Source organism: Haliotis asinina, chromosome 3, assembly GCF_037392515.1.
Source record: "Haliotis asinina isolate JCU_RB_2024 chromosome 3, JCU_Hal_asi_v2, whole genome shotgun sequence".
Taxonomy (NCBI): domain Eukaryota; kingdom Metazoa; phylum Mollusca; class Gastropoda; order Lepetellida; family Haliotidae; genus Haliotis; species Haliotis asinina.
The window spans coordinates 55,833,348-55,855,281 of NC_090282.1; the positions used below are offsets into that span (position 1 = coordinate 55,833,348).

General features: G+C 40.9%; 2 protein-coding genes across 2 annotated transcripts in view; one reads left to right on the forward strand and one right to left on the reverse strand.

Moving 5' to 3' along the window:
• The window catches only part of LOC137278200 (uncharacterized), a 250,335-nt gene that overhangs the window by 18,417 nt on the left and 209,984 nt on the right, over positions 1 to 21,934 (reverse strand). The gene's annotated exons all lie outside the window — the stretch shown is intronic.
• Positions 1 to 21,934, forward strand: part of LOC137278191 (uncharacterized) — an 80,050-nt gene that overhangs the window by 2,297 nt on the left and 55,819 nt on the right. Inside the window, exons 2-4 of the mRNA XM_067810388.1 lie at positions 13,323 to 13,476; positions 20,384 to 20,548; positions 21,218 to 21,301. Of these exons, the coding sequence (XP_067666489.1) occupies positions 13,344 to 13,476; positions 20,384 to 20,548; positions 21,218 to 21,301 (382 nt within the window). The 5' untranslated portion in view covers positions 13,323 to 13,343. The remainder of the gene's footprint in view (positions 1 to 13,322; positions 13,477 to 20,383; positions 20,549 to 21,217; positions 21,302 to 21,934) is intronic.

Sequence of the window (21,934 nt, forward strand, 5' to 3'; positions counted from 1 at the left end):
GCTACATGAACAGCTTGAACAATTCCTAGTTGGCAGCCGATCAGTGGCCAAACAGAATACAACTAACTGAGGAAGCAGATTATCCATTTTTTGATGTCCAGCAACATTCCCAGTTATGCTTCCACATGACTGTCAAGCATGCTTTCCTTTGTTAGACATTATCTCATGTTCAGAGGGCAAGACTTGGATGGCACAAATGTCCTCAACTGGGTTCAGGTTTCACATCAATAGCTCAGATGGCTGTGCAAGGGTCTACAGCCATTTAAGAACCCTAGGGCATTTGCATTCCTCGGCATCTTCCGTCTGCCGGTATGGAAGTGTAGTGTTGCAACTCATTGGAGAACATGACTTGATTTGTTAATGGCAATTTTAAGGTCTTATTTTAAAAGTAACTTGGAATAATTTTCTACTCTTGCCACAAATTGTAGCAAAAGTATGTCTACATTTTGCAAGTGTAGGAACTGACATTTTGAAACAGCATGGATGCATCACTGCAGTGGCTGGTTGGTTCTGCAGACCTACAGAATATGTCTGGTGTAAGATGAATAATGCTTACTACCGGACCAGAAGCAGCAAGTAATGCCAACACATTTGGGCCAGCCTTTGATTGATATTTGACAAGCTGTTTTCAGTCATCAAGTTGTGTCTTTAGTGACTATATGACATGGTACTGATTAATAATGACACTGTTCTTTGTGTTTTTACGCCAGACATCTGTTAGGACATGTTGCTCTGATGTGGTATTTTTTTTAAAACACTTAATTTGTTAGGAAAAAATTGTTGATCAGAAAAATAATTGATGTCATTTTCAATAACATAACATCTAACCACAACATACGAAGCACAGTTACACAACTGTTTATTGAAAATACAGAGCAGTATTTACTGCAATATTTAATTAAATTTGGGAAGAAATCTTTTCACTAATGATATCGTTTAGTACCTATCATGTTCATTTGATTTCAAGTGAAAATGGTGATGGTGATTATAATGTATCACTTAAACCCTTCAGTGTCTCATTATCATGCAAGGAAGTGACTGGACTTGATACTTGTCCGTTACCAGTATTGAATGGTGTCTGTTATTTAATATAAAACAAACAATAAGAGTAATCCAGCAGGAAGTATTTTTGTACAAAAAGATGGAAATCGAAATTTTACTTCCATATAATTCTAGCATCACATCCACATAAAAAATGACAAATGATGTCTGGCAACAAGAAGCATTCATAAAGCAAAAACTTTGAATTGAGACTAGTTGCAGGTATGATTCAAGTAATGAATCATGAGTAACTAAAACACTCGAGCATATCCATGGAGAATGGCCGACCTCCACTCATCATTAACCTACATGGCAATAATTAAATCTTGGTTTGGTAAAATAAATTTCAAATTACCTCTTTGAAATAAATTATATGACATGCATTATGTACACTTTTATTTTACAGACTATGATCATGAAGAATAGGACAGTTTTTATGGATATACAGCTTCTTTATTTTGTATAAGTGACGTTTCAACATATATTCTGATGTCGTCAAGCAAGTGGTACCTATACACTATAGTCTGACTCACAGTCCCTGAACCACATTATTTACTCTGGGGTCAAGCTGTCCCCTTGCTGGAGAGTCAGAAAGTTGTTTTTGGCCACTGTACACTGCTGTAGGATATTCTTCTGCTGTAGTCCAGCTGTCAAAAGTGATGATTCTCCCCTTGCTGGACAGTCAGAATGTTCTTTTTGGCCACGGCACACTGTTGTAGGACATTGTACTGATGTAGTCCATCTGTCAAAAGTGATGATTCTCCCCTCGGTGGACAGTCAGAATGTTGTTATTTGGCCACTGTACACTTTTGTAGGACATTCTACTGCTGGACAGTCAGAATGTTTGCTCCTGGCCACTATACACTGTTGTAGGCCAGTTGTCAAAAGTGATGATTCTCTCCCAGCGGGTCAGTCAGAATGTTGTTTCATGCCGCAATATACTACTGTAGGACATTGTACCGCTGTAGGTCAGCTGTCAATAGTGGTGATTCATGAATAAAACCCCACTGATCAAGAGCATTTCCCCAGGACTGGTTTTTCCTTTTGTTATTGCTATTTTTTTCTCGGGGGATTCCTGGATCCCATAATTTGACTGATTCAGTCTATGCCTGTCATCCGCGAATCTGAGGGTAAACCTGGATTCACTGCTGAAGCCAACTCGATTCCAGCCTCTCTGGGTCTATCGGAGGTGACGTTGGGCCCACAGCAGACGTTGACATTGATGAAACGGCGTCAATATTGGCCCACGATATATCGTCGAGAATGGAGATTGGCAGGTTGCAGCTGATTTCAAATGGTCTGTGAGGACAGTCAACCTCTAAACAGCTCAGACCTGGTTCGTGTGGCTGGCAGACGTCTGTCAGGTAGGTGACGTAGGACGATCTGACGGTTTTCTGCTTGTGACGTCACACGTGGACGCCCTGACCTTGGGCGATCAGAAGTTGTGCCAATTTGTTGTAGGCGACCTCGCAAGTCATACACAGTACAATGGCTGCATCCCATAGCTCTTGCGATGTCAGTAACTGATCTTCCCACTTACAACATGTCAACGGCACATTCACATTCACATTGCACATTTGACAATCTTGGCATTTAAAGTACTGTTAGAAGTGTGGTTTAAAAGTGTTTTTTCAATTCTTGAGGCCAATACAAACACATGCAAATGGCGAAAACTTTGATGCGAAGATCACGCGATTGACTGCACGGGCAAAACCTGATTTGGCACTAACATCATTTGCACAATGAATGGATGGGTTTGAATGGGTTTTGCTAATGTTTTTCTAGAGTCGAAAGATAGGGATCCCATTTTGGATACATAGAAGTATCATCAGAGAAAAATTATTCATTATTTTCAAAAATTACATTTTGTGAAGATTTTGAGTCAGTATACAATATGGAAAACACAAGCAATTTATTGGAATTGTGTTTCAGACGTTGTTAAGTGTGAGGTAGAAATTGAAATATCATATGTATAAAAGCACATTGAACAATTGCTGGAGGTCTGAACCATCTGATGACTGAAGTAAGAGGAGTGTCAGAATCATTGTCCTTAAGAGTGAGAACCTTTTAGATCTGAATACAATATTCCACCTTTTTTTATTCCAGCATGTGTGAATTGTTTACAAATTGAATCAAGTATGCTTTATCACAAGTATGCTTGGCTCATACTGTGTTGTGTTAGTGAACTAAGCATGACATTTTAATATTTTCTGACACATCTAATCACCTCTACTGCCTCATCCCAAGACACAGCACTACGTCTCATGCTTGTGCTTTTGTTAATCAACCGTGATGTGGACTTAAAACCGCAGTGATTTGGGATCTTTTTGTAGGGCGGTAAATGGAGATAATTGAGGAATGTTCCATTCATGTGGCATTCTTGTGACCTCTTGCACATGATTTCAAAATAATCATTTAATAGGCATCCATTTTTCTTCCTGTCTGCTTGTTTGGGTAAAGAAAAGATAGTTAATTTGGATCTATGTTAAAGTGTTGCCTCAAAGTTTTTGTCCCCAGTATTGACTTATAGCATGCTCAGTCCACCAACAAATGGTCTCATGGCAGTTATTGAGTCTTTGGTGGCAGTGTTCTACTGCTGGGTTGACACAATTGATCGTTAACCCTTTAAGGTGGTTCCAACACTCTCGCTAAGGGATCAACATTTTGTTATTTTGGGATGACTTTGAATGGAGACCAGCTACAAGTATATATCTGAAAAAAATTAAAGCTTGAATATTTGAAATATAAACATTTACAGTAGTGATATTTTTATGTCTTGTTTGATATTTTTATGACTGACAAGTTTCTTTCATTTTTCATCAGTCTGACACACAATTATGTTTCGAGCATATTCATGTACAACATATTTTTGTGGCATAGTCCAAGGTCCACAGGTATTTTTTCTGTGCATTCTTCCCACATGAGTTAGCAATCATAAATCAGATATCTATTCAAACATTGTAGCAGCAGAGACTGAGTAGTTATATAGTGGAGGTTACCTTACATCCCCCTTCTAAGGCTTATTTTTTGGACTGAAGCCTCCTGGGTTATGCTAGGTAACATCCTTTGATGTGCTGCCGAGCAAGACCAGCCTAGACCCAAACTTCTGAGCAGTAAGAGATCAGCAGTTCTGGAGGTATGATGGCAGACTGTAGGACTTGTAATCCAGTGACACGGGTTTGAGACAGGGAAGTGGCGGAAACTTTTGCGATCCACACAACACGATGAGTGCGTTGCAAACAAACAATCAGAGCTATTGCTGGATGAGGTCGCTTCGTTCTCAAAACAAAATGGCGGCTGAGGAAAATTTGAATTTGAAGGCTGAACAAACAAAATCATCATACATCCCAGCATCCTAAAGTTGTTCCACTGGTTCAGTGTAGTCATCAACAATCATAAATTCATCTCTTGTCATCGAGACTCTCCTTAATACACACTGTATTACGCCATACAAGCAAACAGTAATCGCTCCACCATTTTTTGGAAGAGCTATAAATGCTTTGAGCTGTTGCAAACCTTGGAGTAAGTGATTCATTTGCTTACTCTAAGCATTTTCAGCTTGCAAGGCACAACAAGCTCCACGCCTCATGGCATGAGTCATTGGTCAGTAAGGCAAACACCATGGCAAAAAACGCACAGCCAGCTTAGAGTACAAATCCCATGCAGAACTATTATTGTTTTCTTTTTTTTTCAAATTTATCTGTGAAACAGTTGAAGCTGTATCTTTTGGGAGATCTTTGTTCTTGGTCAGGAAGGCTTGAATCATGTTACATATAACCATAAACCAATCATGTTTCAAATCTCTTCCTTCATCTAGTGGTACTTGGTGAGTTAGTCCAGCACCAGACAAAATTCTTCCTTGGAGATTTTACTGTGTGTGATTGATTTGGAAATGTGATCATCGATCATATTCAGCTTGGCTTCGACCAGCAACCAGATCTGGTGATGTTTTAAGACTTTTCGCTGCTATCAACATGAAGTGAATTTAAGAGTGACCCCCACCAGTCCCGACATCCCACTGGCTATTCCATACCCAGGGGGTTGACTATGATGATGGACTACAAGCTGACAACTGCCACGCTTAATCCCATGCCAGCAGCCACGAGAACTGTGTTTTCAAGCATTTGAACTGCGTCATCCGTGCCTGGATACAATCCGATTTTTTCTGTAAGTTAGGAAATAAACTTCAGTTGGTCCTCCATCAAGCGTCGATAAATGTACTTTAAGCTGATGAAGTAAAAATGTGGGGGTAAATTAATGGGTGGAGATTTAATCAAAACTACAACTCCCTCAAGGCTCGAGGTGATAAATATGACAATTTTGATTTCTATGGCAATCATATCAGTGTGTTTTTAACCCATTCAGAATTACCAGTGCTACCAGGGTCATCTCTAAGAAAAACTTTGAAAATAAGGGTAGAATGTCTTATCACATTGACCCATGAGTCTGGGGCTTCATCATTTTTTCAAAAAGAATTCGCTTCCCTGATGACCGACGTATAACCGGTCTGATCTGGCAATGGTACTGTGTATGCTATCTTTTTCATAACTTGAACATACCTATCCAGCAAAACCCTCTTGATTTTTGGTTTGAAGATATAACGATCCTCGTTCATGACAATGACTTCTCATCGAATGTACATGTTGTTTAGTAAGTGCAGTATGTATAAGGCATTTTCTGTACAATTGAATCTTCGCGTCTGCCCGAGATCAGAGAATACGGTGATGGCAGCGTTTTGACGCATCGCCCATGGTTATGCTCATGAGAAAAGGTTATATGTAACTGATTACGAAATAGTTTATATTTGGTTTTCGGACAATTTCTCAGATGTGTACTTCAAGCCCAGGAAAGTGTGTCGTTGAGAAAAAAAATTTTGGAGAGTGAGGTTGTGTCTTCCATTGTCATGGTGACTCACTGCAGACTGGTGTAGGCATTCATGCTCACCCACACATAAATGGAGCAATCGTGTCGTTGTTGATTGGACCAGCAGAGTTGATCCCTTTTGTGATTTCGACATTGCACATTGCATCTTTGAATCAGCATGTGCATCAACCTAGGGTACTAACATTACTGGATCCACTGCCACTGGCGGGGACATTGATGCATTTGTAAATGTTATTTTTTAGTAGCAGGACGTACAGTTTGTCGTTGATGCCAGGTTCGTCGAAACTGCATGTGTCCCCAAGGTCGGAGATTGCTAGGTTGGCACATTTTCTCAGCCGCATGGCCATTCCTGGAGATTGAGTTATGGTTTGATGTGCAGCGTGACGCTGAGTTAACAGATATTGACTGGTTTGTGCTTTATGTCGAACATAGAAAGTTGGAGTTCCATGATGGTGCTACTCGTTAATTTCATGAACTGTTGCAACGTGAATGATTCGGTGTGACTGTCCCTGAATTTTCCATTGTAACAGGCATGGCTCTCATGGCATGAAAAGGTGTTCCAATTAAACGTTGGCTATCATGCTCAGCTGATCAACATGAATGCACAGTTTGCGGTACGAAATGAGGTTGGGTAGTTTCGTGCCTGTGACTATGTCATTCGCCAGCAACCCGACCGTTTTTGCCCAAGATTGGCTGAATCTCATGTTGGCTTTCCCCTTGTTCAGTAGCACAGATGTCCTGTTCGAGTCATTCATTTTGAGTTCACTCCCAGAGGTGTGAAGATTTCATCGTTGAGCGAGCACACACTGTAGTAACTGTGGGTCATGAGGTGTCACTGCAGGTCAACGAACAGTTTGTTATTGTGGTCGTCGATGTTGGTCCATTGCGGGTAGCAGGTGAGATCGCATAGGGTAACTTTGATTCCCCCATCGTGTTATCAATTGCTTGCATTCCCGAGAGGGTGAAGTTCATATTACACATATATGAGACACTGCCATATACATTCAATATGAACGACACGCATATGGAAAACGTGGTGGACGTGGACTGAATGAGTTATAAAATGATTTTTATTGATTTTTCAATAACTATATTGTGACCATTAGTAATGCTCAGGTGGTGGTGAACTGGAATCTAAACCCAATGTAGGTTTGGCAAAATCAGCTCAATTTGGCCGTGTAGTGTGCGATGAGGGGATTAGGTCTGACACTCGACTATGGAACAGACAAACTGAGTAAGGCGATCATGAGATGGATTTTAAAGGAAATAGGTGCAGCTCTTCTGCAAGATGCAAGCCGCAAGCCGCCATGGCGGATAAATATAAGGCCATCACTGAGGTGTTTGGTAACCTATTTTGCATTCTGCTGGACTTTGAGTTGCTGGAGGGTCATATGCCATTTTACCAAGCCGCGCTGGATGATTGGCTGGTATACGAACTCAGGTTCAATTATTATAGCCAGGTGATGTTGAATATTTTGTTGGAATTTGACAAGGTTACGAACCCGGAATTGGCTTGTCAGATTTGCAACCTGTATTTGGGCACATTAGCCATCTTATATCATCGCATGCTGCGGCATCAGAAGATCGTCTAAATGGGTCCGCTCAATCGATGAATGGCTTTTGATCGTGGCGACGGAAGAATTTTTGCTGCTTCAAAGGGTCAGTGTAAAGTATTGGGACCCGAGATTAGCAAGTCAAGTTCACCATTCGAAGGCATGCCCAATCAGCTGTTCAGCCTAAGCATGTGCACTTACCATCGATAAACTTTATAACATGTCCGAGGGAAAGATTGAGAATCTGTACGTGAGGTATGAATCCCTGTTGGGTGCTGAAATAAAGAAAACCATCAGGTTGATGATCACTCAGTGTTACAACATGATCACATCATTCTTGCTTCCCATTTCACTGGAACGTTACTGTATTTGTAGGATCTCGACATGGATCCATTTTTTGGTCATGCCATGAACACTATTAGGGAAGTTTATGAACCATCGTCGTCAATCAACGTCAACTAGAGACGACGACACCACCACTGGAGGTGATGGCCCCACCAAAACCTCAATTAGAGGTAAACATGGACAGCAGACGAGTCATAGGCTACGCTCGATTGAGCAAAGTGATCACCAAACAACCAGCACCTAAACTTGATTTCAGCCTGCAAGACATGGGCATGCTCATGTTCGATGTGGGCCTGGCGATGGCCACAAGGAGATGCTCATCAGGCAAACATTAAAGTAAAGGCATCTTGATAAGATAAATCACAGATGGCCACCACCGTGTTGATGGTCAGCCCGGCATTAGTCAACACCTTGGCCTTTTTGGAGAGCAATTTTTCCAATCATGATTGAGCAATGCCACCGAAATCAAAGCAGAACAGAAACGTTGTGATTTGGCCATGGAGCAACTGCAGGCGAATACGCTAAAAAACGCATACAAAGAATTGATTTCCTCAAAGAGCAACTCCAGTGCAAAAACCATCCTGTTCGAATGTTCAAGGACATTGACAACGCCATGCAAGAATACTACATCCTCACCAGCAAATGGCTCAAACCCCTCAGCAATGAGCACACTCTCTTTCAGTATTACACCCCTTCCTCAAGACAGCAGGAGCTGATCCCTGTCAAGTTCGGACTAGCTACAACCATGTTCATTGCCAAACAGTTAGACTAAAATATATCCAAATGCATATAGCGAAGATGGGACACACTCCGTATCGTTGTCAATATGTGCTTCTGTGAAATGCCGAGACTTGCAACAAGAAATGCAGTAATGAGTATCTGAAAGGGTTTCGTGAACTACAGGTACTCGGTGTGTGGTATTGGAGTGAAATATCAGTACATATTATGTAAAAACCACGGAGCAGATGTGGTTGAAAACCAGTTTATTTACGAGAAGGAAAAAGAAAATATCAATGAACACAACCGATTCCTCATTTCTAATTTTTCCTGAAAAAATACTCATTAGACATTTGACTTTGCACATGGCATACTATTAGACATTTGACTTTGCAGAAGTTGCACAACACACTTTGCAGAAGTTGTTTACTGTCTGAGAAATAGAAGCTCTCACGAAATGTCATGAACTGACTGGTTATTCTCACATGAGGAAAGCCGATTTGCTGACCTTGCTGAACATCGACTATGACAAGCCTCCCACTGTGAAAAGAGCTGGAAGTTCAAGCTAAATAATGGGGGTTGAGGGGTTATTCTCACGCAAGGAAAGCCCAACTGCTCACCTAGCTGGAAGACACAGAGCTGGTCAAGATGCAATTTGTACCCAGAAATCATGCAGTAAGGAACTGAGGGGCTGGCAGATGACCGTTCAGTCTGACATCAACAACGTCAAAATGCTGATTGCCAACAAAATTAATTGGATGATTGAAAAAGCATGAAATATCAGTTCATCATCAAAATGTTGTCCCAAAAACCCCAATCTATTGTAGCACCGAGTACATTGAACCGTATTTCAGAGACAAGCAGGAAGTAATCACCCAATCCCTCTCCATCCATTCGACCATCAATACCTTGTTGCAATGCATACAAGCATCAATGGAAGAATATGCCCACAATGGCAGTGGATGGGTGGTGAACAACATCAACACCGTTTACATCTCGACATAGTGAATTACCAACCACTCAAAGAAGGATCTTGTCTCCCTGTGCCCATGCATTTCAGAGATAAACACGCCATCATTAACCCCGAAACCAAAGGGGTTGACATTAATAATTATTGCGTTGTGGTGGAGGTCATAGCTGCCTCGCATGAACCAAAAAGAAACATTTCTGCAAATAGTGCCTGCTCGGCTTTACGTGAGCCGACCTGCTGGAATCACACTGGGAGGACTGCCGTGGCGTGGGGGAGACCGTGATCAGGATTGACATGCCCAGCGACAAGAACATCTTAAAATTATTCCATCACAAACATCATATCCCGACTTCTAAGCTCTCATCAAACAGGTTGGCCATGAACAAAGTTTAAAATACAAACCATACAACACGAAGCTTGCAGGTTCCGGTACGTGGTCATCTGATGCGACAGATGCATGAACGCTCCCATGATCTACCGAGGTCCCGACCCAGCTCAAACCTTTCTCTCATCCTTACAACAAGAGGAAAATACGATTCAGACCACTTTGTCAGATCCTGCCCCCATTCATATGATACCGGAGGATGAACTTGCTCATCGACAAGCTAGATATTGTCACATATGCCGGGGACCCCTGAAAGACAATTCTGTGAGAGATCATTGTCACTTCACTGGTCGATACTGAGGCTCAGAATAGATCCAAAAAGCATCCACATCCCTACGGTGTTTCACGGAGAGAGGTTATGATGTTCATCACATCAGGCAGGCCATTGTGAAGGTCGACGGTAGCCTCAAGTGCATCCCTAACAACATGGAAAAATACATTTCCTTCTCACTCAATGGTCTGAGATTCATTGACAGTGCCCAGTTTCTCCTGTCATCCCTCGACAGTTTGGTGAAGGCCAACAAGATCTTTGTGATCACCGAGCAATATATCAACATGGTGTCTCGGTCTTAGCTGTTGAGGAAGGGTGTGTACCCGTACGAATACATGAACGATTGGTCCAGGTTCAATGAGACGCGTTTACGTCCCATTGACTGATTTTACAGCCACTTGACCAACCCGAACATCTCCCAGGATGATTACGAGCATGCCCTCAAAGTATAGGACAAACTAATCGGCCAACATTTAGGTGATTATCACGATCTCTACGTGAAAATGGACATACTCCTGCTGGCATCTTCAAGACTCTCAGAAAGACGTGTTTGAAACAGTATCAACTCAACCTCATGCGGTTCTACATGCAGTTCTGTTGTTGGATGCACTCTTGAAGAAAACCAGAGTGAAACTGGAATTGTTGATGACTTGCACCTGTTTATCGACAAAGGCATGCATGGTGGGATTTCCATGGTCTCGAAACACTATGCGAAAACCAGCAACAAATACACGAAAGGCTATGATCTGAATCAGCCCACTAATCATCTCTATCTTGACACTAATAATCTCTATGGCTGTGCTATGAGTCAGTATCTCCCTATGGTGGGTTTGAGTGGTTGAACAGTGATAATTTTAGAATGGAGAACATCATGGCAATCCCCCCAAAACTTTGAGATAGGCTACATATTTGGTGTGGGCTTGAGCTGTCCCAAAGTATTGCATGCCTCCCACAACAGTTCCAGCTAGCTCCCGAACAATTAATGGTGACTGGTTGTCAGACTTTTTGGGAAACAATACATTAGCATCTGTTGAAAAACTTCATGAGCAAGAAAAAATGTCGTGAACAACAGAAACCTGCAACTGTACTTATTGCGGGGCATGAAGCTGACTGTTTTACTCAAAGGAGGGGAGAAACGTGCCACACACCCCATATGGTCTGTGAAAACATACTACATTGACCGTTTTGATAACAAAGACGGCAAACCAAATTTGTTTTACTTGAAGGATGGACCAGGTAGGGGATTCATCCAAGAGGAGTTGATGATCGTCCCTCACAATACGGTATTACCTCCTTATTAAAAATTTGTCACTGTCTCTCATTATCAATATGTGGAAATTGATCGAGAAATGGTTGTTCAGATGTGTAGGGGTAGACGTCCAATGACTTTATATTTCCTCAGCCCTGCATCGCGTCATCAGTAAAGGGATATTGGCTAGCCTGTACAATAATTTAGGTCTCGTGGTCACCAAACGGTTACAACACCGCATGGATATATTAGACAGTTATATACTACGAGAAGAAATAAGGGAACTAATGAAATAATAGCGAATTTGAAACTGCTTTAAATATCCACTAAATCAATTTTAGGCGTCAAGTTCAAGATCTGGTGTGTCCACCATGTTGGACAACACATTCACAGCACCTTGATGGCATGCTGTAAATCAATTTCCGAATAGTTGCCCGTAGTATTGCCCGCCATTCCTCTTGGAGAGCTGCACCAAGCTGGGCCAGGTTGGCGGGTCCTGGGTCCCTGGTGTACACCCTTCGACCAAGAACGTCCCAGAGATGTTCAATTGGGGACAGGTCTGGGGACTTACAGGGCCAGTCCAATGTCTGGATACCTTCTTGTCGGAGATAAGCGGAGACAATTCGGGCCCGATGTGGTCTGGCATTATCATCTTGGAATACAAAATTTCGGCCGATAACTCTAGCCAATGGAGCCACAACAGGACGCAATATTTGGTCAACGTATCGCTGACCAGTCATGGCTCCGTTAATGATGACCAAATCATGTGTAATCCCACCCACACCATGACACTACCACCTCCATATCGATCATGGTCAAGAATTGCTGCCCTGGCATATCGCTCCCCGCTCCGACGCCAACAACGTTTTCTGCCATCTGCGAATCGTAGGCAAAACCTTGACTCATCAGAGAACATGGTGTAACGCCAGTGGCGCATAGCCCAGTCCCTGATGCTACCTAGCCCATGCCAATCTTTGGCGCTTATGGTGAGCTGAAAGGGTGACACCCTTAAAAGGCCGTCTTGCTTTCAGACGAGCTTGATAGAGTCGGTTTTTAACGGTTGAGGTTGAAATGCGTCTTCCAGTGAGTGTGCGGAATTCTCTATTGATGGCAGGGGCCGATTTAAACCTATCGCGTAGAGCAATTAACGTAATGAGACGATCCTGTCGTGGTGTCGTTGATTTTGGTCTACCACGCCCAGGTCTCGTTGCAACCCCACCCGTTTGACGGTACTTATCCCACAGGCGTGAAATTACACTTTTTGATTTACCCATCTGCCGGGCAACTTCACATAATGATGTCCCCCCCTCTATCATCCCCACAATGCTCCATTTTGTTGCTTCACCGAGATACTGCCTCGGAGGCATTTCTGTCAGTAAGTGTCAATCTCTATTGCATTAGTGATTGCGACTTCTCCAGTACATTTACAGGAGTATTTTTGCATTATGCGAAATTCCATTGTCATTGGACGTTGCGTTTGGGAGATACGCCACGGTAACGGACCCTGTCACAGTCAAAGTCATCTACATTCAATTTCTTGGTTCCCTTATTTTCTGTCGGTAGTATAGCTTTGAGATCTGAGAATGCACCGTCCCATACTCCTTAATCCGCTTTGAGGAATTCATGGTTGACCCACTCTATCAAGTTGTCACCGAATATTGTGACTACCTTTAAACCAACAGGTCTAGGGCTGGCAAGCTCGGCAGCACATCAAAGGATGTCTCTAGCGCGACCCTCGCTGTTTTTACAGGGTGCTTGGAGGCTTCCCTCCATAAAATAAGCCTTAGAAGGGGGATGTAATGGAACCCCTACTATATAACTACTTATTGACTAAATTTTCTAAGGCCAACTGCTGTTTTGAGGATGAACAATGTATGAAAAAATCTTAGTCAAATATTTGATTACAGAGTTCCCCACAGTATGACGAAATGAGCAGTGATGACGATCCTAGTCAGTCAGGTGGGCAACACTTCCAAATTGTTGACAGAGGAGAAGATTCATGTGTGCAGATTGGAGAGAACAACACTGTCGTCACCATAAACCTCCCAGATGGTCTGTCAGGTAATACTTCCACTGACTGGGCCAAGCTTTCCATTCTGCATTTTTTAAATTTTGAAATCATGAAAGTGCAAGTGATCTATTGTTTTTGCATTTGAAATAGAATACTTTAGCCTTGGTTATTTTTTAATTTAAACACTTTAAAAGTGTTGTTTGAGAGTTTAAACACCTTTGTTGAAAAGTCAGTATATTGGTAACATTGGTTTTATCAGTCATATGATTGTAGATTAATTAATATTTTTGCAAATTATAGAAGATCACTTCAGTGAGTGGCTGTGTGGTTACTTTAGTGATATGCAATGGTGATGTCACATTTCCTGGGTGAAGAAGGTATTGGTTTGTTGGGAGGTGTTACTCTTCCGCGGCCCCACTGCTCATGGTCGATATCCACTAGTCTAAGTGGCGGTGTATGAAAAATGGTCAGTCATGGCAGTAAGCCTTCCATCTTTTCTCTGGACTTACTGCTTAAAGTTGTTCACAGAAAATAATTCAATTTCTCAAGTTTATGTTCTTTTGCCTATCAGCAAGTGCATGTTCATTTTCTGTAAGAGCTGCCACAGCATATTTGAGAAATGTTCCTAATAGTCTGTGTGTCTGTGTGTCTCTGTGTGTGATGCACGTGAATATATATAACAACCACCCTCCCATATTTGAACATGTTTATGGGCGTGTCCTAACAACATGTTTGGCCATGGCTATGTACAACTGGAACAGCCTTCCATAACTTTGGCTCATGAATATCACAAGAACATTTGTTTGAGGCATTCACTTGATTGAACTTTTTGTTAAGTAGAAGAAAGTCTGAAATCTAATGGCCTCGAACAAGCTTCATGTGTGAGAACAATAGCGAGGTTTCTAGCCATTCTCCTATACTGACAATGAACTATGGTTCCTGCAGGTTCACTGTGCTAGACAGACACTGAACATTCTGAATATGAGTGTGGTATGTGACCAGCACCCAGCAGCTTACCTAGTGGAGTAGCCCAACACCATGTTATCTCAGTTAGCATTTCAAGAATTCAGGTTGGCATTCAGTAATGAATTTCACAGAGCAAATTATTCATCATAACTGTCTCCTCTGAAAGCTTGCTGTTGAGGGTACCTCACAAACAATGTGTCTTGGTATTTTTTATCTTGGAAAATGCATGGGATGAACATTTTCTTGTGCACATTTGATACTCCCTTCTTGTTCAGGGTTACAGGTTTGGGTAAAGTCGTGAATACACTGTTCAGTCAATAACTAAACTGTTCCACTTCAGATAAAGTCATTTACAAAGTTGATAACATCAAGGAGAATGTTTAAATGTCAGTTACAACTGTGTTGTCTTTACCATTATGACAAGTTTTGTCGGGTATGTGAAACTAAAATTAATATTATTGTGTGATATTTTTTTCCGGAAGTACACTCTTCAAAAAAACAAATGCAAAACCCAAATATCAATGAAAATTTGGTGTTATTCAAGGACTTGTAGATCAGCGGAAAACAAAGACATGAATGAAATGAAGTGGCACAGTGCATTACTATCTTTTTCTTATTTCATGAGAATAACAGTCATCACAGTCATCACAGTCATTGCTGCTGTCCACCAGGTGGTGTTGAAGTCAGTACCTCGTATGACCACCTCCGGCTGCTACCACTGCCCGACACCTCCTGGGTACAGATCGAATCAGTCGTTGGATGTTTTGCTGTGGAATCCTTCTCCATTCGTCTTGCAGCATGTGGAACAACTGTTGAGAATTCTCTAGTGGATTACGACATTGATGTACCCGTCTATCGATCTGATCCCAAAGGTGTTCGATTGGGTTTCGATCTGGGGATCTGGAGGGCCAGGGCAGGGTACTGATATTCTTATTGGTCAGGTAGTCCACTGTGGCACGGACTCTGTGGCACAAGCACCAGTTCGTATCTGCGGGTGTATGATATCTTCCCCCACACCATAACACTCTCTCCACCAAATCTGTCCACCTGTCTGATGCAAAATGTTCATGGCGTCATCTGTAGATTGCTAAATTCATTGCTAAACCATATGCACCTTGTTACAACATCTCACTCGTTGCCGTTGATGTAGTCATGTCAAGGATTGGGCAACTTTTAGACGTTTGGCACATATTCCTGCTTCTCAGAGACAGTTCTTGTCTGATTGGACACTCTTCCGGCTCCAAACTGTTCTTGTGGTGTGTCTGGTATGATGGCGGTCACGTAGGTGGCTTACCCGGATGTACCGATCTTGGGCAGGAGTGGTGACTGTAGGTCTTCCTGATCTTGGATGGTCATTTGTTGTATTTGTTTGACGAAATCAATCCCACAATTGAGTTACTGTGCTGTGATGAACGTGAAAGATCCTTGCCACTTCACTCTTTGATTTGCCAGCTTGCACTCGTCCAGTTGCCTGATTTTGATCAGCAGCATTGAGACATCTCATTTTCATGTAAGTACTTGCAAAGATCGTGGATAAAATTGTGAGTTTATAGTCACATGCTGTACTCATGCTTTGCATGTGAGAAACAATCTTTGTGCCTGATATTCGTGCTGCATGCACACCATGACAATCTTGACAGTTCAAAATCATTTTTGGTTGCATTTGGTCATGATCTTCTAAAACATTCCAGAAACAATGTGCAACCCTAGGAATATGTTTGAATTTACATATGTGCACAAAATTGTAAGCATCATTTTTTGCATTCCTTTTTTTGAAAAGTGTGTATGTTTTACTCTTCTTAGTGGAGCGGCTAAGCAGATAAAAGTGCATTTAATGATAAAAGTAAGAAACCTTCTGCATTTACAGACTGGTGCATAATGAGCATTTTAGGATGTGGAGGCACTCAAAATGATTTTATTTTGCGCATCCACAGTAGATAGACACAATGTGGCCATTTCTGGCTATTTTAGCTTTGAACCTGCCATCAATAAGCTACTGTGACAGCCGTTTTAAAAAATACAGACCCAATATATTGGTTAAACATCTTAAAACACAGCTGAGTCAATGTTAAGGACACTGACTCAATAATTCAGGTTTTTTTTTCGCAAATTATCTCAAATAAGACAGAAGAAAAATCTTACCAAAGCATCTTTCCATGGTGGTAAGGAATCAACAAATGAAATAGTGCTCTTACTTTGAGCTTATAGAGGTGCAGACTTAGAAGCACCCTCGGCTTCCAACCCACATGAAGTATCACCGATCTTAGCTGGAAGGTTATAGTTGGTTTGGATACTTTTGCTGTAACACCTCTCATGAGCGGGAGGAAGAGTCATCTTAATTTTGGACATCCGGTGATAAGTGATAAGTCTTTCTTGTCTTCACAGATAAATATTGAAGATAATGGTTGGATGTCAAACTGTCAGTCTGGCTGACTTTTGTCAAAATGCAAACAGAAGCAAACATGCACCATCAAAGGTGATGGTGACATTCTGAGTGAGTTTGTGAGTTTGGAGCCTTCACCATGTAAAGGTGATCACAGAGCTAACATGTGCTGAGAATGATTTCACTCTTGAGACTCTTTGAGGTTGTGCTGGATATCCCCTTACTTCTGGCAAATTGGTCAAGAGTTTTCCACTTATCTTTATACAGGCCTCTTGTAGATCTGCACAGAGACAAAGAGACTGCTCCTGTTCTGGAATAGCTGGTCAAGTTCTCAATATCTCCAGGTTATATGTTCGAATAAATCTCCACTATACCCTGGATGCATCTACTGCTCTAATTTCATGTCCTCCCATGGCTGGCTTTCTTTCCAATCAGGTGTCTACGATGCGAAGCGTACCAATCACCACTCACCTTCACTTTTTAGATTATCTAACCAATTAAACTCAGCAACACAAATTCATGCAGAGGAACTCTGAAAGAGGAGGTAGGAGATCTTACCTCTAATTACCCAGTGGTACAGGAAGCTCGCAATACACTTGGTTATAATATATAACCATGGGCCATGAAACTCCACGGACACTTTTGATAGTTGAACAGGAATCGTAGATACTTCCTGGACCCTGGATGGATCCTTTAAATCTATGCTGGCCAGAAAGTTGTTCTGTCTTATCATCTGTTGTATCATGTGTTCTGTTGTAGAAGGTGGAAAATTCTGAACTTCTCTGTCTTCAATAAGTAATCATTGTTGAACTTCTTCATATTAGTCTGGACTTATTAGTCTGATGAATTCTTCTAGGGAACCAAGAAAATTGGGGAGCAGAATCCCGGGTCTAAGGCCTCTTGAAGTATAACCTCTGTTGCTTCTTTCAGCAGATCACTGTGATCATGGGTTGTAGGGTTTCTGCGTAATGTATCAACAGAAGATAGAGTGGAGCGATGGCATTGTGTTTACTGGAATGGTAAATCTGTTCCTTGAGATATTTTTGATGAATGGGTATTCCAGAAGGCCCAAGTTTTGGCAATGCTTCTTAGTCTACATATAATGGTGAGCCCAGTGATGCAGAGCAGACCTGGAAGAACCAATCGATAGGGAAGCTATGGGTAGCCTGTCTGCAATCCAAGATAGCAGCTGATTGACTGATGCTGGCTCTTCATGGTGTGAGTCGTACCCTGTTGGCACTACTGTGAGAGAGGGAAGACTTGGTCACATGCATCTGCTGTACATGCCGCTTGGAATGGTTTGGGGCGAGATGTGGGGTTTTTTTTGTATTGGAGGGAACATAGGCACTTGATTTTCTACTATTATTCATAAATGAGATATGCTAAGCAATAAGTAGGTGTCTGGATTAGGTATAATGTGTATGTTTGCACTAAATTAATTGATATTTACCTTTAAACAATATAAACCAATTAAATATGACTTGTACAGGAAGAATGTACTGCTCCCTAGTGAAAGACAATCTGAAGTATCACACTGGCTTGCCATTTTGATGATTCAACATGTCCAAGACCTTACATTCAGTCTTGCATTTGTTCATTTTCAGTCAATTTTAATTAGATAAATCCCAAGCATACATACATTTTCACAAAGTGTTCAGTGGTCCAAAAAGAGTGTTCATTGTTTCAAAATTGTCTTTAATAAACTAGTGAATCATTATTTGTGAGAATTATGACTGAAAAACAAACACTGGAAATAGTATGTGAAAGTGTATGTACTGCGCATGCGCACAAGATGCAAAATTTTAGGTGCCTCCATATCAGACATGTTCTTTTAAATTGTGACCTAATTTGGTGCTTTTGTCATCAAATGCACAAGTCTTTGAATTATAAAAAATTTGATCTTAGCCACTACACTCTGTGATGAATGGACATTCAAAACGTGATCACAACACCAGTTTGGTCATTGTTATCAAAGGATAAAAATACATCCTCAGTGAAGCACTTTGAAAATATGAAATCCAATGTATTGTCAAGTTTTGTCTATCCGATTAAGAGCCTGGAAGTGTTTATGTACTACTACTATATTGCAGGAGTTTCACAAGACTCAGCCTTTGGGCCCATTATTAAATTACTTACATTTTAAAATTCACCTGCTGTGATCAGAAGGACACTGGTGCTATATATAGCACACAGGGCATGGCATGCAACATGTTGAGGTAATAGACCTGTAATAGACCTCTTGAAAAATGATGAGTGAAAGCATTCATTTGAGATAAATGCAAAAGAAGAGATAAACATATCAAGGAAGTAATGGTCACTGCAATCACAGTTAGGGAGTTAAACGCAAAGCAATATCATGGTTGCCATGAACAACATTAGAAAGGTCGAAGACTTTGCTTCCTTATGCATAAACAAACATTATGACCAAGTAATACGTGGCTCGTGATGTCTATCATAACTGTCATAACACCTGAACAGGTTAGCATATTTTATTACATACTTGTATCATACATACATGCATACTGTAGCTTGTGATATTGATGATATCATCATTTCAATGTGTTACACATAGTGTGTAAGTATGTTTGTGTGAGATAGACATAAGAGTTAAATTATTAGTTTGTGAATCCATGGCCAAACACAAAGATAATCCAGACTGAGAGAATCACACATGGGCATGACCTGTTGTGCTGAGAACAACACTGGTGCTATATATAGCACAAAGAGCATGGAGCGCAACATATTAACACTATACACCTGTATTCTCGCTGTTTATGTGTTAAATCACTGGCCCTTAATTTGGATCATATGAAAGCACAAGGATCCCTGCATCTCTTTTCTAGGTTTTCTTCACAAGCTTTGTATCACACAGCTTGTGAAGACACCTGGACATAAAAGGAATATTTTTGCTTTCATATGATCTCTTATTTTGATCCCTCAGTATATTTAAATATAAGTACAGACAGAACCCTTTAAATGTCTGTTATTGTTGATATATTTATCTGTTGACTTCATGCCCTGGTGAGCTACAGTGCTGCAGCACTATTTTTATTCGTTTGTGTGATAATTCTGTGAACTTTAATTAATTTAATTTATGTATGGTTATGTCCATGGATGGCTGTGTGTGTATGTATGTATGAAATGTGATTGTCTATGTACCTTTTACCTGATTATTTCAACCATCAACTGTCAGTTCACCCGATGAAGGGGTCTGAAATGCCCTGGATATGTTGTGTCAAAGAATTAAAAAGAACATTTATCCATATAAGATCTTGGTCATATATCAACCAGTTTCAGCTCCTTAAGATAAATGAGCATTCTTACAGTTTCATGTGGTTTTCTTATGTTTTATTTGAAAGACAGGCAATGACTATCACAGTCACTCAGGGAATAACTGACTACAACTTTGTGTCTCAACGTTCTTCATGGATGAAATTGTGTATAGTTGTTTTAACCAAAGGCAACAAAATTATCACTTATTTCATAACCAAAGAGGTTACATTATGTTTCTCACCAATATTACAAGTGGAATTCTCAGAAGAATGCATTACTTTCATTGTGGTTTTGATGAAATTGATGACACTTAGCATTCATCTCTCTACTTGAAGAATCAGATATACCAACTGTTAACACCTTTGACCACAACTCTGGAACAGCACAAGGGCAGGTTCAAAACACAGGTCCAAGTGGAAGTGTGCAGATGCTTGGTCAGAGAGGGAAATTACAAGCAGGAACAAGTAATCTAGCTGTTACGGTCAGCAGCAAAAGAAAAGGTACATGAAATAGGGTCCGAAATTAACGCTTTGAGACAGCAAATTTGTTATTCAAAATCATATTTTCCTACCTCAAAGGAAAACACAGTAGCAACAAATTGCTTACTTTCACCAGTTAGCTGTCGTTTTCAAATGATAGATCTCCACTTGACTGGACATGATGTACACTGCAGACAGATACCCTTGAAGATTTGATGAAAATCAAACTTGCAGACCCACAGACTGTTGGAGGATTTGATCCTATAAATCACTAGTAAACAGGTGGTGGGAGAGAGGGTCAGGAGACCTAATACAGTTCCATATGGCCAAAGACCGTTATGGGACTGGGAGGGAGGGATTAATTATGAAAGAATGTTGCTACCAGGTAACTGGATTTTGCTACCAATTTTTAAACCTAGCTGAGGTAGCAATTACTGGCAACAAGGTAAAAATGTTCATTTCGAACACTTATGAAATGATTCCGTAATGTATATGTGTCTTGTCCTCATTTATATACTGAACAAAAATAGTTAGGGATATATGTAAATTTTGAAGTTATGACTAATTATCTATTTACTCACTGACTGATGATATCAAGAGAGCGAGGCATTGAACCGATTGAACAGTTCTAAATGCATGTTGGTTTGTGAGATGCACATGCATATTTTGGATTTCTTGTTTGTTATACAGGAGCAGGAAGACAGAGCCCTACAAGTCAGACACAGACCTGTCTGCCATTAAATGTTGAAGCTGTTCAGGAGCAGAGTAGTTCAGGTACAAATGTCAGAACAACTCATGTCATGAGAATCAGTGTCATTGTTATAGTAGACAATGGATAGGTAATAGGGTTGTCAGTGCAGATAGCACAGCACACACTGTTCTCAGGGGGATGCATAGATCATATTTGTCTGTCATGGGTACAAATGTCTACATTGCTGCAAAAGTAGACCAGTTAGATGACCAGACAAATGTAATGTCTTTGTGTATTTCGCTACAAGAGAACCTAGAAACTATGATAGGGATTAGAAATACAATCAAATACCAAATTATGCATAATTCGAAGTATCTGTCAGTCCCGACCATATTTTCTACCATCATAGACATACTAGTGTCTCGACTGCATTGATAAGTCGAATTTATTGCTTGGTCCCCTGTGATTCAACTCATTGGGATTTGACTGTAGTTTATATAAACTATGATTACACAATGCCATTTAGAAAGTGGTCAAATGCAACATATGTCATATTTGGGATTTCACTTTCTCAGCAACATACACATTCTAGTACTTTTTTTTGTTGAGTCCCATCCGGAATTCAAACCCACACCTTCAAGTCAGGCACCTAGTCGGTAGCACACAAAGTCAGCCACCTAGCCTGCTGTCTGCAAATAGTGTACAGGAAGCGTACA